The 14,128-nt window shown below is 34.9% G+C and overlaps 3 protein-coding genes across 3 annotated transcripts; all 3 read left to right on the forward strand.

Moving 5' to 3' along the window:
* LOC125592331 lies at positions 1-1,703 on the forward strand. The gene is made up of 2 exons (XM_048767235.1): positions 1-956; positions 1,248-1,703. Exons 1-2 carry the CDS (start codon positions 572-574, stop codon positions 1,673-1,675), a joined length of 813 nt encoding a protein of 270 aa, XP_048623192.1. The 5' UTR covers positions 1-571; the 3' UTR covers positions 1,676-1,703.
* Positions 1,704-6,935: 5,232 nt separating this feature from the next.
* LOC125592791 lies at positions 6,936-7,241 on the forward strand. The gene has a single exon (XM_048768205.1). It carries the CDS (start codon positions 6,936-6,938, stop codon positions 7,239-7,241), a length of 306 nt encoding a protein of 101 aa, XP_048624162.1.
* A 4,856-nt stretch (positions 7,242-12,097) lies between these two features.
* On the forward strand, positions 12,098-12,583 carry LOC125592792 (agamous-like MADS-box protein AGL92). The gene has a single exon (XM_048768206.1). The coding sequence runs from the start codon at positions 12,098-12,100 to the stop codon at positions 12,581-12,583; it is 486 nt and encodes a 161-aa protein (XP_048624163.1).
* Positions 12,584-14,128: the final 1,545 nt, after the last annotated feature.

A 14,128-nucleotide genomic window follows, 5' to 3' on the forward strand; every position in this document is an offset into this window, starting at 1 on the left:
AGATATAAGAGAATTAAAAGTCCATTTAGTGTAAACTAAAAGTTTTAAGCATGAAATAATAAATTTATCTTATTAAGCTATCCATGTTTCCAAACAGTATTAGTTTTTTTTACTACTATCAAAGTTGTCAAACAAAACTTATGGGTACTTCTACTTTAATAAGATAGATATATGGAATACTACCACAACAAAATATATAGTCTAGTCAAACTTTTTATTCCTAGACTACTAATTTGAGATATATTCAAAATTAATGGTAATTGAACAATTACCAAAATAGTACAGTCAAATTATTATTTACCGTACTACTATATGAAATATGTTGAAAATTAATGGTAATTGAATACATTCCCAACGTTGTCCATTTTGTGTTCTTGACTCTTCCTCTCGACTCTCTCTATATATAAGATTACAAGTGCGGGATATGAATGATTTTGCTCCCTAGAGTTAAGTTTCTCTCTCCATGAGACTCCAAGGCGATTAGGGTTTTGAACCTTCATTTGCCGCCGCCGGTCTGGCCTCTCGCCTTCCGGTGAGAAACTCTTCTTTCTCCCTCCCCTTTCTTTCTTCCATGGGGTTAATGGTGACTTCTCCAGTCTCAGAGTCATTGTTGCTCCTTCCTCCACCTCCTGAACCGCCGCCATCTGTTCTTCCTCTAGACCTGCTTGGTGGGATCCCTGCCCCCGACCCTCCTGATCCTCCTGACCCTCCCGACATGTTCGGTGAATCAGATCTGTCGTCTCTCCCCTGTCTCTGTTTCACACTAATAGCTGCAAGGTCTCATCTGTTTAATGGTACGATAACAGCTTGCTCAGTCTGGTTGTTGCTCGTACCTCTTAGAGTGAAGCTTGTTAGGCATCTGCTTCTCCCTTCTGCCGGTTGCAGATCTTGGATCTATGATTTTGTCTGGGGAAAACATCGTTTTTTCTCCATGTTCTTGAGCTTATTTTCGAAAGGTATGGTTTTTGCGATCCGTTTAAATGATTCTAATTGGGATGGAACCTACCTTAGATTCGGATTGCTTGCCCTCAGTTTAAGGAACCAGTCACAACAATTACCTCAGTATGAGGATTTTAAGCTTCATGTTAGTCATTGTTTAACTCAGTATGAAGAGTTTAGGCACTTGGTTTGCCTTACCTTACCTCAGTATGAGGTTCTTTTACCACAGTATGAGGTTGTTGTTCAGAATCTCTATTTTCCCTCAATACAATATTTTTGTATGTTGGTAGTGTTCTCTGACGTTTCAGGTATACTACTACTCAGAAAGATAGGAGATGGATTCAAAAAAGCCAACCTTGGCTCTTTACTTTCAGACTTGTTTGTCTGTCCGTGGTGGTTCTTGCAACTCCACACCCTTTTATGGTTGAGGATCTCCTCACAATTCCAAGGCTCATCAAAAAGGTGCATGATCACTTTTGTAGCCAAGCTTCTTGCTGCTTTCTATGCATTTGTTGCGGCAGCATGTTCGGGTAGCAGCTCACCGAGTGTGGCTTCTGATTCCCGTGGCGTCATCTCACCGATTAGCACTAGGGATTCACTCTTAAGTTGCTTGTGTGTTATGTTTGCTTATATCTATGTTTATGTTACCTGCTTTGCATGTGATGCAGCAGTTTCTTTAGCTAGTCTAGCTCTGTTATATTACTTGTTGAACGATTACTCTTTTGATGGAGTCTAAGCTTAGTTTATGAAAGTTGGTTTGAACACAAAAAAAAAATAAGATTACAAGTGCATGACTATATTTCAACATCACAAATAAAAGATAGGAATACCAAAAGTGAAGTTGGCTTGGGTCGAGGAACGAAAGAGAAGAGCAACTGTTTGCCAGCGGAGGATGAAAGAATTGATTCAAATGGCTGAAGAACTAACCATCGTTTGTGATACGAGTGCATGTTTGGTCTTTTACAACCGTAATAATGGTAAGCTGGTGGGGTGGCCATCTCTGGAGGAGGCTCAATCTCTCATTGACTGCTATAACGCATTACCGGAAACCGAGAGGAACATGAAGGCGGATGATGAAGAGTCATCATTCATCAAGACCATTACCAAGGAGATCGAGAAGAAACTAGAGCTTTCTCGGAAGGCTGTTTGGAGTTGAAGATGGATAATCTCATGCTCCAAATCAAAAATGGTAGTAGAATGATTGCTGATCTTTCTCAAACCGAGATTGAGAAGTTAAAGTCATATGCAAGTAAGAAAATTGCGTATTATGATAGAGAGTTACGTAAGCAACATCCGAATACGAGTGGCAATGAGCCATTTCTTGAGGATGACGATGGGGAGATGAAGACCTATGAAGGAGAGAGCAGCGAGTCTGATGGTGCGGACAATCCCTAATGAAGCCGCTAGCCGTCGAATAATAAAATTAATGTGTCTTGCAATAAAGTTGTTATTGTTGTGTCTTTGCATTCTCGTTTCATATTTCTAGTTTTTGTTGCTTTGGTCATGTTTCTTGTTTTTTTTTTGTTTTTGTTTCTTGTTGTGTCTTAAACTTGTGTCTTTGTTTGCATATGTTAACCTAAATTAATGCAATGTTTTCCCTTTCAATCATTGAAGAGCTCATCTCGTATGTAACACTATATGCTTTCTAGGGTTCAACATAAAGCAAATTCTTTAAGAATAAGCTATATTTTGATAAAGCATCGTATTTAACTGAGATTATCATTGGCATGCATGTCAAACTATAGGTACATTAATTTTCATGAATAATTTGATATGGAAAAAGTTTCTCCAACGTTTCTTTTATGATGCTTAAACCTTAAATTCACACGTAAGATTCATTGTTGTCTTTCTTGATTTTCCCCGACCGCTGGATCTTTCGTTGCTTGCTACGTAGTAAAACTTTTTTTAGCATATACATGAAGAATACAAATTACTTAGTAACTACAATTTCAAGAGATTTGTTTCAGTGTGTGTCCTGTCCACGTTATTGACTTCACTCATTAGTCCAACGCTTTCAGTGTAATGATAAATGAAACCAAAGAGAAGAGAGAGAGTAGAATTACACCCCAAGATTCCAATAGCATTCTTAGCTATACATACTTGATGTAGTACATCTATAAGGACATCTATAAGGACCACTCTTCTTTGATTGCTCCTTCAAAGTACACAGAACTTTCAAGTGCGCAGTGTTTATAAACAAGGCTTTTGGGGTATTAGGTTGATTAAAGAATCTTGATTAACATTTGAAGCCTGTGAAGTGTGTGAGAGAAAGCTTCAATCTGCACACACCAAAAATGTGATTCAGAATACAGTACTCATGAGGATTCAGTAGGGTGAAAAAAATGCCCTTCTACTGTAAAACCTTTATGCAGAGAAAGCTATGGGGGTTCCCCAGTCAAAAAAAAGATACGCTTCTAAACACGTTTCAGAAGGATATTGCAACTACTTACCTATATCTACTGAGAGATATTCAGAGACAGACACTACATAATGTGTTCATGAAGGTTTATATGTAAAGTGTCCACTGAACTTCGACATGGATATACTTAGGAGAAACGTTTCATCTTCTAGCAAATTCGTTCTTCCCTTTATAATATCTCTAGCCAGACTATGTACAAGTTTTCAACTACCTCTAACAGTGTTCCCGGGGGAAAAACCAAATTCTCCAATGTCCAAATCTATTGAAATCTCTAAGGTAAAAGGTCGAGACAGCAAGCAAGCACTCAAGAAAAAAGTATGCATGTGGCTCTGATCAATAGGTATGATATTCATATGGAAATTCCATTTTGATAACCCTGGACCAGATATTAATTTAGAAACCATGCTGCCATATTGTGTCAATCATATCCAATAAGATCAATAACTCACAGTGCATTGATACACTAAAAATGAATCCTTGCTACTGTCAAGTTAACAGTGGTAATTGTAATATTTGAGATTCAATCCAGAGAACCAGTTTACTCTTTACTCTTATGAGTTCAATATTAAGCTGAGAAACAAGTGGGGTTTTTAAAACAATTGTGACGCAAGTAACTAGAATACCTAAAGATTCAAATTCGATTTAAATGAAAGCCGGCTTAGGGTTATTCATCCGGTGTCAATGCGGAACCGAACAACTATTCAAATGCAATGAGGTGCAGTCTAGAACTCGGATCACTCGGCTAGAACAATCCACTATCGTGGACTTGCTCCCTTTGCTGATCGGTCTTGAGTCCTAAGCTCTCACTTGGAACAAGACGCGATAGCAAGCCTTAGAGATCAGATCCGATTAGTTCACTTAATACCCTAATATCTACTCTCGCTGACTAGGGATATGAAGCTCATTCAATATATGTCAATTTATCTCATAAGCGGTTAGCTAGGTGATTAAACTAGAGATCGAACATTAAGTGATCAATTCAATGCAAGCAGTAAGAACAATATGAATGAAGAACAGTTAAGATCACTTATTCGTGTTCAGCTCATGCGACTAACACCCTACAACCCTAATCAAGCTTAGCCGACTATTCAATCATAAAGCAGGATGACACATACATGGTTTCTGAATAATACTGCATATAAAATAAAGTAGAAAGACAAGGGTTCAGGATAATCTTCTCGTCAGAATGAGAGATGAAGCCTTCTCCCTTACAAGTTGCTCAATCCAAAATAGTTCTCAGTCTCTTGTAAAACTAGCGTCCCCCAAAGAAATGAAAGCATAGGCCTTTTTATATGGAGGCGCCGGTGGCAAAAAGATAAGAGAATGAAATCTAGGGCAACGTCTAGAATGGGAAGTTTCCTTAATGATTGGGAACAGTCAGACGCGTGTTCTCTTCGTGAACAACCTTTGGGTTGATCTAACTGGCTGTTCCGCATCAAATTCTCCAAAATGACATCTGACTTCATTAAGCTCTCTTCTTTGCTCTTTCACCTGCTCCAAACTTGGAATGATATCAATTAAGCACGAATTAGAACTGAGAATTAACTCAAAGCACACATATAATGGTATTAAAAACACCATATATCATGCATCAAATTAGTTGGCAATTGATTCTAGCCATCAAATAGGTAATTCTTGAAGCATGATTTTTTTTTGGAAAGCAACTTCATTGATTAAAAACAAACGTCTAACTGATTAAATCAGTCGTTACATGGCGTAAGGCCTCCTTAGCTAAGAAATCAGCATCAACATTCCTCTCTCGAGGAATCCAACAGAAAGAAATAGCATCAAAAGAGCTAGCATCTATTCTAATATCTGAGATTATCCCACAAATCTCCAGAGGCTCAGTAGATATGAATTGAGTGCTTTGATCAGCTGTGAGGAGTCTGATTCGCATCTTAGTCGCCGGATCCCCAGTTCCTTACTTTTCCTAATCGCTTCACTCATCGCTAAACCTTCTGCCATAAGTGGTGACATAACAAAGTTAGTGGAGCTTGAAAATCTCTGAGTTTCTCTTGAAGTTTTGTTAGTCCATCCCAGTCCAGCAGCTCCTGATGTCTCAGTCTTGAAGCATAATGATTTAACATATGTTTTTAACTGGAAAGAAATAAACCACATGTGGAACATGTGCTAGGGAAAAACAATGTACCTGTAAAAATGGACTAGACACAACTTAGTGGCAGCTGATCAAGCTCAGTTACTAGCTCCGTCAACTCAACCTGATTTTCATTCCTGCATTGACCCAACTGCCTCCTTAGATCTTGGACCTGCTCATTAAACCTCTGAATCTTATTTTCTTGTGAGAGAATTTTCTGCCATAAATAGAGATAGTCATATCATTATTAGATCATACTATGAAGGCATATGTGAAACTAAGAGCGGGTGGTTTTCAGATAACTATGGTTAATGTAAGTTTCTTAAGAATCAAAGCAACATAAGAGAAGTGAATCAGATAAATTTAAAATAGGTTTGCGAGTTTGTAATAGTTTCCTAGTTTCTATTTTTTTTCCACACAAACGATGCATTGATTGTAAAATAGGTTTTTATGATGAATAAATTTAACATTCATTAAAAAAAAAAAGTAAACGGATAAAGACAAACCTTTTCTTGCACAGACTCTTTGCCGTGTGGTATATGCAGAGCCGGTCCTAGATATATGGGGGCTGGAAGCAAAAAAAAAATTAATTGGCCTATTAACTATAAAAGACTTGTAACGGAGAGAGAGTAAGATTCGAACTCTTGACTTCTTTAAGCAAACATGTGTACAATAACCAGATTGGCTGAAGAGAATTTTGACAAAACTCGGCCGAAATAATACTTAATATTTAGCGGCCGGAAGCAAGTGCTTGGCCCGCTTCCATCCAGGGCCGGCACTGGGTATATGATGTTGCTCTTTATCTGACTGAATCAAGGAACGACTAGCTTCAATTTCAGTCTCAAGTTGCTCGTTTGGAAACAACAAGCTATACTTAGATAAATCGTCATATTTAACTGGATTATCATTGGCATGCACGTCAAACTATAGGTACATTAATTTTCATAAAGTTGATGTGGAGAAGTTTTCTTCATCGTTTATTTTATGATGTTTAAACTTTAAATTCACACGTACATTTATTTATTGTCATTCTTGATTTCCCTCGAATGCTGGATCTTTCGTAGCTTGCTACGGATTTTCTTGTCTCTGACTAAACGTGGGTGTTATGAAAATAGTAAACCTATACTAAAATACGATAATAAATAAACATTAGACTTAATAATTAGAACCACAAATATATTTAATATACTACCACAACAAAATATATAGTCTAGTCAACCTTTTTATTCCTAGACTACTAATTTGAGATATATTCAAAATTAATGGTAATTGAACAATTACCAAAATATTACAGTCAAATTATTATTTACCATACTACAATATGAAATATGTTGAAAATTAATGGTAATTGATCAATACATTCCTAACGTTGTCCATTTTGTGTTCTTGACTCTTCCTCTCAACTATCTCTATATATAAGATTACAAGTGCATGACTATATTTCAACATCACAAATAAAAGATAGAACTAAAAGCGACAGCCATGGAAACACCAAAACTGAAGTTGGCTGTCGAGGAGTTGGAGATGGATCATCTCATGCTCCAGATCCAAAATGGTAGAATGCTTGGTGACCTTTCTCAAACCGAGACTGAGAAGTTAAAGTCATATGCAATTAAGAAGTTCCGAACTCTTTGTGGTGAGATCCCAATGGCACCTGGATTCCCAATGATACAGGGGGGAAGTGTCTATTTGATGGATAAGTGGATCAAGGATCCATCTGATAAAGAGGATGAGATGAAGACCTGTGAAGGAGAGAGCAGCAAGTCTGGTGGTGCGGACGATGCCTAATGAAGCAGCTAGCCGTCGAATAATAAAATTAATGTGTCTTGGAATAAAGTTGTTGTTGTTGTGTCTTTGCATTCTCGTTTCATTTTTCTAGTTTTTGTTGGTTTGGTCATGTTTCTTGTTTTTTGTTTTTTTTTTGTTTCTTGTTGTGTCTTAAACTTGTGTCTTTGTTTGCATATGTTAACCTAAATTAATGCAATGTTTTCCCTTTGCAATCATTGAAGAGCTCATCCCGTATTTAACACTATGTTTTTCTAGGGTTCAACATAAAGCAAATTGTTTGAGAACAATAAGCTATATATAGGTACATTAATTTTCATGAATAGTTTGATATGGAAAAGTTTTTCTCATCGTTTATGTTTAAACCTTAAATTCACACGTAAGATTTATTATTGTCTTTCTTGATTTTCCCTCAAACGCTGGATCTTTCGCTGCTTGCTACGTAGCAATTTTTTTTTCTTTTTAGCATTTACATTAAGACTACAAATTACTCCGTATCTACAATTTCAAGATATTTGTTTTAGAGTGTGTGTGTGTGTCCTATTTTTTGCAGACTCTGGTCTTCCCATAAATGTCCAAATTACCCATTAGTCCAACGCTTTCAGTGTAATGATACAAGAAAGCCAAAGAGGAGAGAGGGATAGAGAGAGTAGAATTACACCCCAAAGATTCCAATAGCATTCTTAGCTATACATAGTTGATGTAGAGTACTACTATAAGGACCACTCTTCTGTGATTTCTCCTTCAAAGTACACAGAAATTTCAAGTGCAGTGTTTATAGACAAGGCTTTTGGGGTATTAAGTTGATTAAAGAATCTTGATTAACATTTGAAGCCTGTGAAGTGTGTGAGAGAAAGCTTCTATCTGCACACACACAAAAAATGTGATTCAGAATACAGTACTTAGGATTCAGTAGAGTAAAAAAAATTGCCAATCAACTATAAAACCAGCTTTATGCAGAGAGAGCTATGGGGGTCCCCCAGTCAAAAAACATATACGCTTCTAAACAAGTTTCAGAAGGATATTGCAACTACTTACCTATATCTACTGAGAGATATTCAGAGAGAGACACTACATAATGTGTTCATGAAGGTTTATATGAAAAATGTCCACTGAACTTCGACATGGATATACTTAGGAGAAACGTTTCATCTTCTAACAAATTCGTTCTTCCCTTTATAATATCTCTAGCCAGACTATGTACAAGTTCTCAACTACCTATTAACAGTGTTCCCGGGGGAAAAACCAAATTCTCCAATGTCCAAATCTATTGAAATCTCTAAGGTAAAAGGTCGAGGTCTGATCAAATAGCAATAATATTCATATGGAAAATTCATTTTGATAACCCTGGACCAGATAGTAATCTAGAAACCATGCTGCCATATTCTGTCTTAATCATATCCATTAAGATCAATATCTCATAGTGCATCAAATTAGTTGGCAATTGATTCTAGCCATCAAATAGGTAATTCTTGAAGCATGATTTTTTTTTTGGAACGGAACTTCACTGATTAAAAATAAACGTTTAACTGTTAACTCACTTGTTACATGGCGTAAGGCCACCTTAGCTAAGAAATCAGCATCAACATTCCTCTCTCGAGGAATCCAACAGAAAGAAATAAAATCAAAAGAGCTAGCATCTACTCTAATATATCTGAGATTATCCCATAAATCTCCAAAGGCTCAGTAGATGAATTGAGTGCTTTGATCAGCTGTGAGGAGTCTGATTCGCATCTTAGTTGCCGGATCCCCAGTTCCTTACTCTTCTTAATCGCTTCCCTCATCGCTAAACCTTCTGCCATAAGTGGTGACATAACAAAGTCAGTGGAGCTTGAAAATCTCTGAGTTTCTCTTGAATTTTTGATAGTCCATCCCAGTCTTGAAGCATGATTTAACATATGTTTTTAATAGGAAAGAAATAAAACACATGTGGAAAGTGTGCTAACAATGTACCTGTAAAATGGAACTAGACACCACTTAGTGGCAGCTGATTAAGCTCAGTTACTAGCTCCATCAACTCAACATGATTTTCATTCCTGCATTGAACCAACTGCCTCCTTAGATCTTGGACCTGGTCATTAAGCCTCTGAATCTTATTTTCTTGTGAGAGAATTTTCTGCCATAAATAGAGATAGTCATATCATTATTAGATCATACTATGAAGGCATATGTGAAGCTAAGAGTGGGTGGTTTTCAGATAACTATGGTTAATGTAAGTTTCTTGAGAATCAAAGCAGCTAAAGAGAAGTGAAACGGATAAAGACAAACCTTTTCTTGCACAGACTCTTTTTTTTTTTTTTTTTTTTTTGAATTTTAAGGAATTCAGGGTTTCTCCAAAGGCTTTCTAGGCCCAAGGGACTAATCCCCCCCTGGCGCTGACGAGCTCCATGTAATAATGCCCCAGTGGCCCGAGAGAATTGTTTGCAGCGTGAGGCTTCGAACCTGGGCGTATTGGCACCATGGGCACCTCAACCACGAAATTCTAACCACTCGCCCAACTCAGTCGGGTTCTTGCACAGACTCTTTGCCGTGCGGTATTTGATGTTGCTCTTTATCTGATTGAATCAAGGAACGACTAGCTTCAATTTCACTCTCAAGTTGCTTGTTTGAGAACAACAAGCTATACTTAGATAAATCGTCGTATTTAACTGGATTATCATTGATGCCAAAAAAAAAAAACTGGATTATCATTGGCATGCACGTCGAACTGTAGGTACATATAATTTTCATAAAGTTTTTTGATAGGGAGAAGTTTTTTTCATCGTTTCTTTTATGATGCTTAAACTTTAAATTCACATGTAAGATTATTTATGTCATTCTTGATTTCCCACGAACGCTGGATCTTTCTTTGCTTGCTATGGATTTTCTTGTCTCTGACTAAACGTGCATGTTACGAAAATAGTAAACCTATATTAAAATACGATAATAAATTAACATTATACTTAATAATTAGAACAACCAATATATTTAATTTAATACTAGGTTAAGATCCGCGCCTTGCGCGGTATGAACATTATATACAAAAATTATTTTATATATTATATGTTTTTTCATATCATAAAATAATAAATATATATTGAAAAATTAAAAAAATCAGTAACGATGACATATATAATTAAATTAGTGTGAACATATAAATAAATTTATTAATCCAAACAAAATTTTTTTTTCTATTTGATATTGTATATAACTAAATTTAAATGATATCAACATATATATAGTTTATTTTTAATATTAATATCTATTAAATGATATTTCTACTCATATAATTTTTTTTTATCATTTGTATCTGTTATAGGAAAAACATTAAATTATTAATAAAAAAATTTTCTTGCTGAGATTAATAGTTTAGTAATTTTTAATTTAAAAAAAAAATTAAGTTGTCAATATCTGTTCAAAACTTTCATCAAAAAAAATTTTGAAAGTAAATTTTAAAATTAAAATATTTATGTATTTTTATAGGGTATATAGTTTAATTTAAAATAATATATATCTTTTAATATTAATACTTATTAAATGAGACTTTCTGCTTATATAATTTTGTAATAATTTGTATCTTGTTATAAAAATATTTTTAAACCATGGATCGCAAAATTTGAATGTCATACTTTTAACAGTTTTAGTAATTTATCGTCCTTTTAAAAAAAATCAAAATATAACATATACAGAAAAATCTAAATTTTTATTATATGGTTAATATATTTGTTTAATTTATTTTAATATTTCAAATTAAAAAAATATTATAGAAGATACACTAACTTTTATCAAATCTTTATTATTCAAAATCATTAATTGTCATATATACTTTAGTCACATTAAGCAATTCCGTAATTTTTGTTTTAGAAAATAATGGAAAACATTCATAATAAATTTTTGGTTAGTTTTAATAAAAAGCTTATTATATATTTAGATGGACCAACATATTTCTCTAAAATTTTTAAGAATTATTCTAATGATGACACGTGACTAGAAAAAATGTTGTAATGCTTCTCAATTAATATTATATCTTGACCTGCGCGATTGCGCGAATGCATATTTTACAGTATATACAAACTTTAAAAAACGAAAAGTTAACGGTTCTAGTTTGACTACTTTTGTTTATATGTTTAAACTATGTATTTTTTCACTGTATTGTGTAACAGGGGGTCTATAGAATGATACTGTTAAAAAAATATTACTGTTAAGAAATATTTCAGTTTTGGTTTTTATGATTTGGTTTGATACGGAATAAAACGTTTTGTACGTATGTCAAAGAACATTATTTGATTATCATTGGTGGACCAATACAAAAATGAGTCAAAGATATAAGAGAATTATAAGTCCATTTAGTGTAAACTAAAAGTTTTAAGCATGAAATAATAAATCTATCTTATTAAGCTATCCATGTTTCCAAACAATATTAGTTTTTTTAGTACTATCAAAGTTGTCAAACAAAACTTATGGGTACTTCTACTTTAATAAGATAGATATATGGAATACTACCACAACAAAATATATAGTCTAGTCAAACTTTTTATTCCTAGACTACTAATTTGAGATATATTCAAAATTAATGGTAATTGAACAATTACCAAAATAGTACAGTCAAATTATTATTTACCGTACTACTATATGAAATATGTTGAAAATTAATGGTAATTGAATACATTCCCAACGTTGGCCATTTTGTGTTCTTGACTCTTCCTCTCGACTCTCTCTATATATAAGATTACAAGTGCATGACTATATTTCAACATCACAAATAAAAGATAGAACTAAAAGCGACAGCCATGGGAATACCAAAAGTGAAGTTGGCTTGGGTCGAGGAATGAAAGAGAAGAGCAACTGTTTGCCAGCGGAGGATGAAAGAATTGATTCAAATGGCTGAAGAACTAACCATCGTTTGTGATACGAGTGCATGTTTGGTCTTTTACAACCGTAATAATGGTAAGCTGGTGGGGTGGCCATCTCTGGAGGAGGCTCAATCTCTCATTGACTGCTATAACGCATTACCGGAAACCGAGAGGAACATGAACGCGGATGATGAAGAGTCATCATTCATCAAGACCATTACCAAGGAGATCGAGAAGAAACTAGAGCTTTCTCGGAAGGCTGTCGAGGAGTTGAAGATGGATAATCTCATGCTCCAAATCAAAAATGGTAGTAGAATGATTGCTGATCTTTCTCAAACCGAGATTGAGAAGTTAAAGTCATATGCAAGTAAGAAAATTGCGTATTATGATAGAGAGTTACGTAAGCAACATCCGAATACGAGTGGCAATGAGCCATTTCTTGAGGATGACGATGGGGAGATGAAGACCTATGAAGGAGAGAGCAGCGAGTCTGATGGTGCGGACAATCCCTAATGAAGCCGCTAGCCGTCGAATAATAAAATTAATGTGTCTTGGAATAAAGTTTTTATTGTTGTGTCTTTGCATTCTCGTTTCATATTTCTAGTTTTTGTTGCTTTGGTCATGTTTCTTGTTTTTTTGTTTTTGTTTCTTGTTGTGTCTTAAACTTGTGTCTTTGTTTGCATATGTTAACCTAAATTAATGCAATGTTTTCCCTTTCAATCATTGAAGAGCTCATCTCGTATGTAACACTATATGCTTTCTAGGGTTCAACATAAAGCAAATTCTTTAAGAATAAGCTATATTTTGATAAAGCATCGTATTTAACTCAGATTATCATTGGCATGCATGTCAAACTATAGGTACATTAATTTTCATGAATAATTTGATATGGAAAAAGTTTCTCCAACGTTTCTTTTATGATGCTTAAACCTTAAATTCACACGTAAGATTCATTGTTGTCTTTCTTGATTTTCCCCGACCGCTGGATCTTTCGTTGCTTGCTACGTAGTAAAACTTTTTTTAGCATATACATGAAGAATACAAATTACTTAGTAACTACAATTTCAAGAGATTTGTTTCAGTGTGTGTCCTGTCCACGTTATTGACTTCACTCATTAGTCCAACGCTTTCAGTGTAATGATAAATGAAACCAAAGAGAAGAGAGAGAGTAGAATTACACCCCAAGATTCCAATAGCATTCTTAGCTATACATACTTGATGTAGTACATCTATAAGGACATCTATAAGGACCACTCTTCTTTGATTGCTCCTTCAAAGTACACAGAACTTTCAAGTGCGCAGTGTTTATAAACAAGGCTTTTGGGGTATTAGGTTGATTAAAGAATCTTGATTAACATTTGAAGCCTGTGAAGTGTGTGAGAGAAAGCTTCAATCTGCACACACCAAAAATGTGATTCAGAATACAGTACTCATGAGGATTCAGTAGGGTGAAAATAATGCCCTTCTACTGTAAAACCTTTATGCAGAGAAAGCTATGGGGGTTCCCCAGTAAAAAAAAATTACGCTTCTAAACAAGTTTCAGAAGGATATTGCAACTACTTACCTATATCTACTGAGAGATATTCAGAGACAGACACTACTTAATGTGTTCATGAAGGTTTATATGTAAAGTGTCCACTGAACTTCGACATGGATATACTTAGGAAAAACGTTTCATCTTCTAGCAAATTCGTTCTTCCCTTTATAATATCTCTAGCCAGACTATGTACAAGTTTTCAACTACCTCTACCAGTGTTCCCGGGGGAAAAACCAAATTCTCCAATGTCCAAATCTATTGAAATCTCTAAGGTAAAAGGTCGAGACAGCAAGCAAGCACTCAAGAAAAAAGTATGCATGTGGCTCTGATCAATAGGTATGATATTCATATGGAAAATTCATTTTGATAACCCTGGACCAGATATTAATTTAGAAACCATGCTGCCATATTCTGTCAATCATATCCAATAAGATCAATATCTCACAGTGCATCAAATTAGTTGGCAATTGATTCTAGCCATCAAATAGGTAATTCTTGAAGCATGATTTTTTTTTTGGAAA

This window comes from Brassica napus, chromosome C9, assembly GCF_020379485.1.
Source record: "Brassica napus cultivar Da-Ae chromosome C9, Da-Ae, whole genome shotgun sequence".
Taxonomy (NCBI): domain Eukaryota; kingdom Viridiplantae; phylum Streptophyta; class Magnoliopsida; order Brassicales; family Brassicaceae; genus Brassica; species Brassica napus.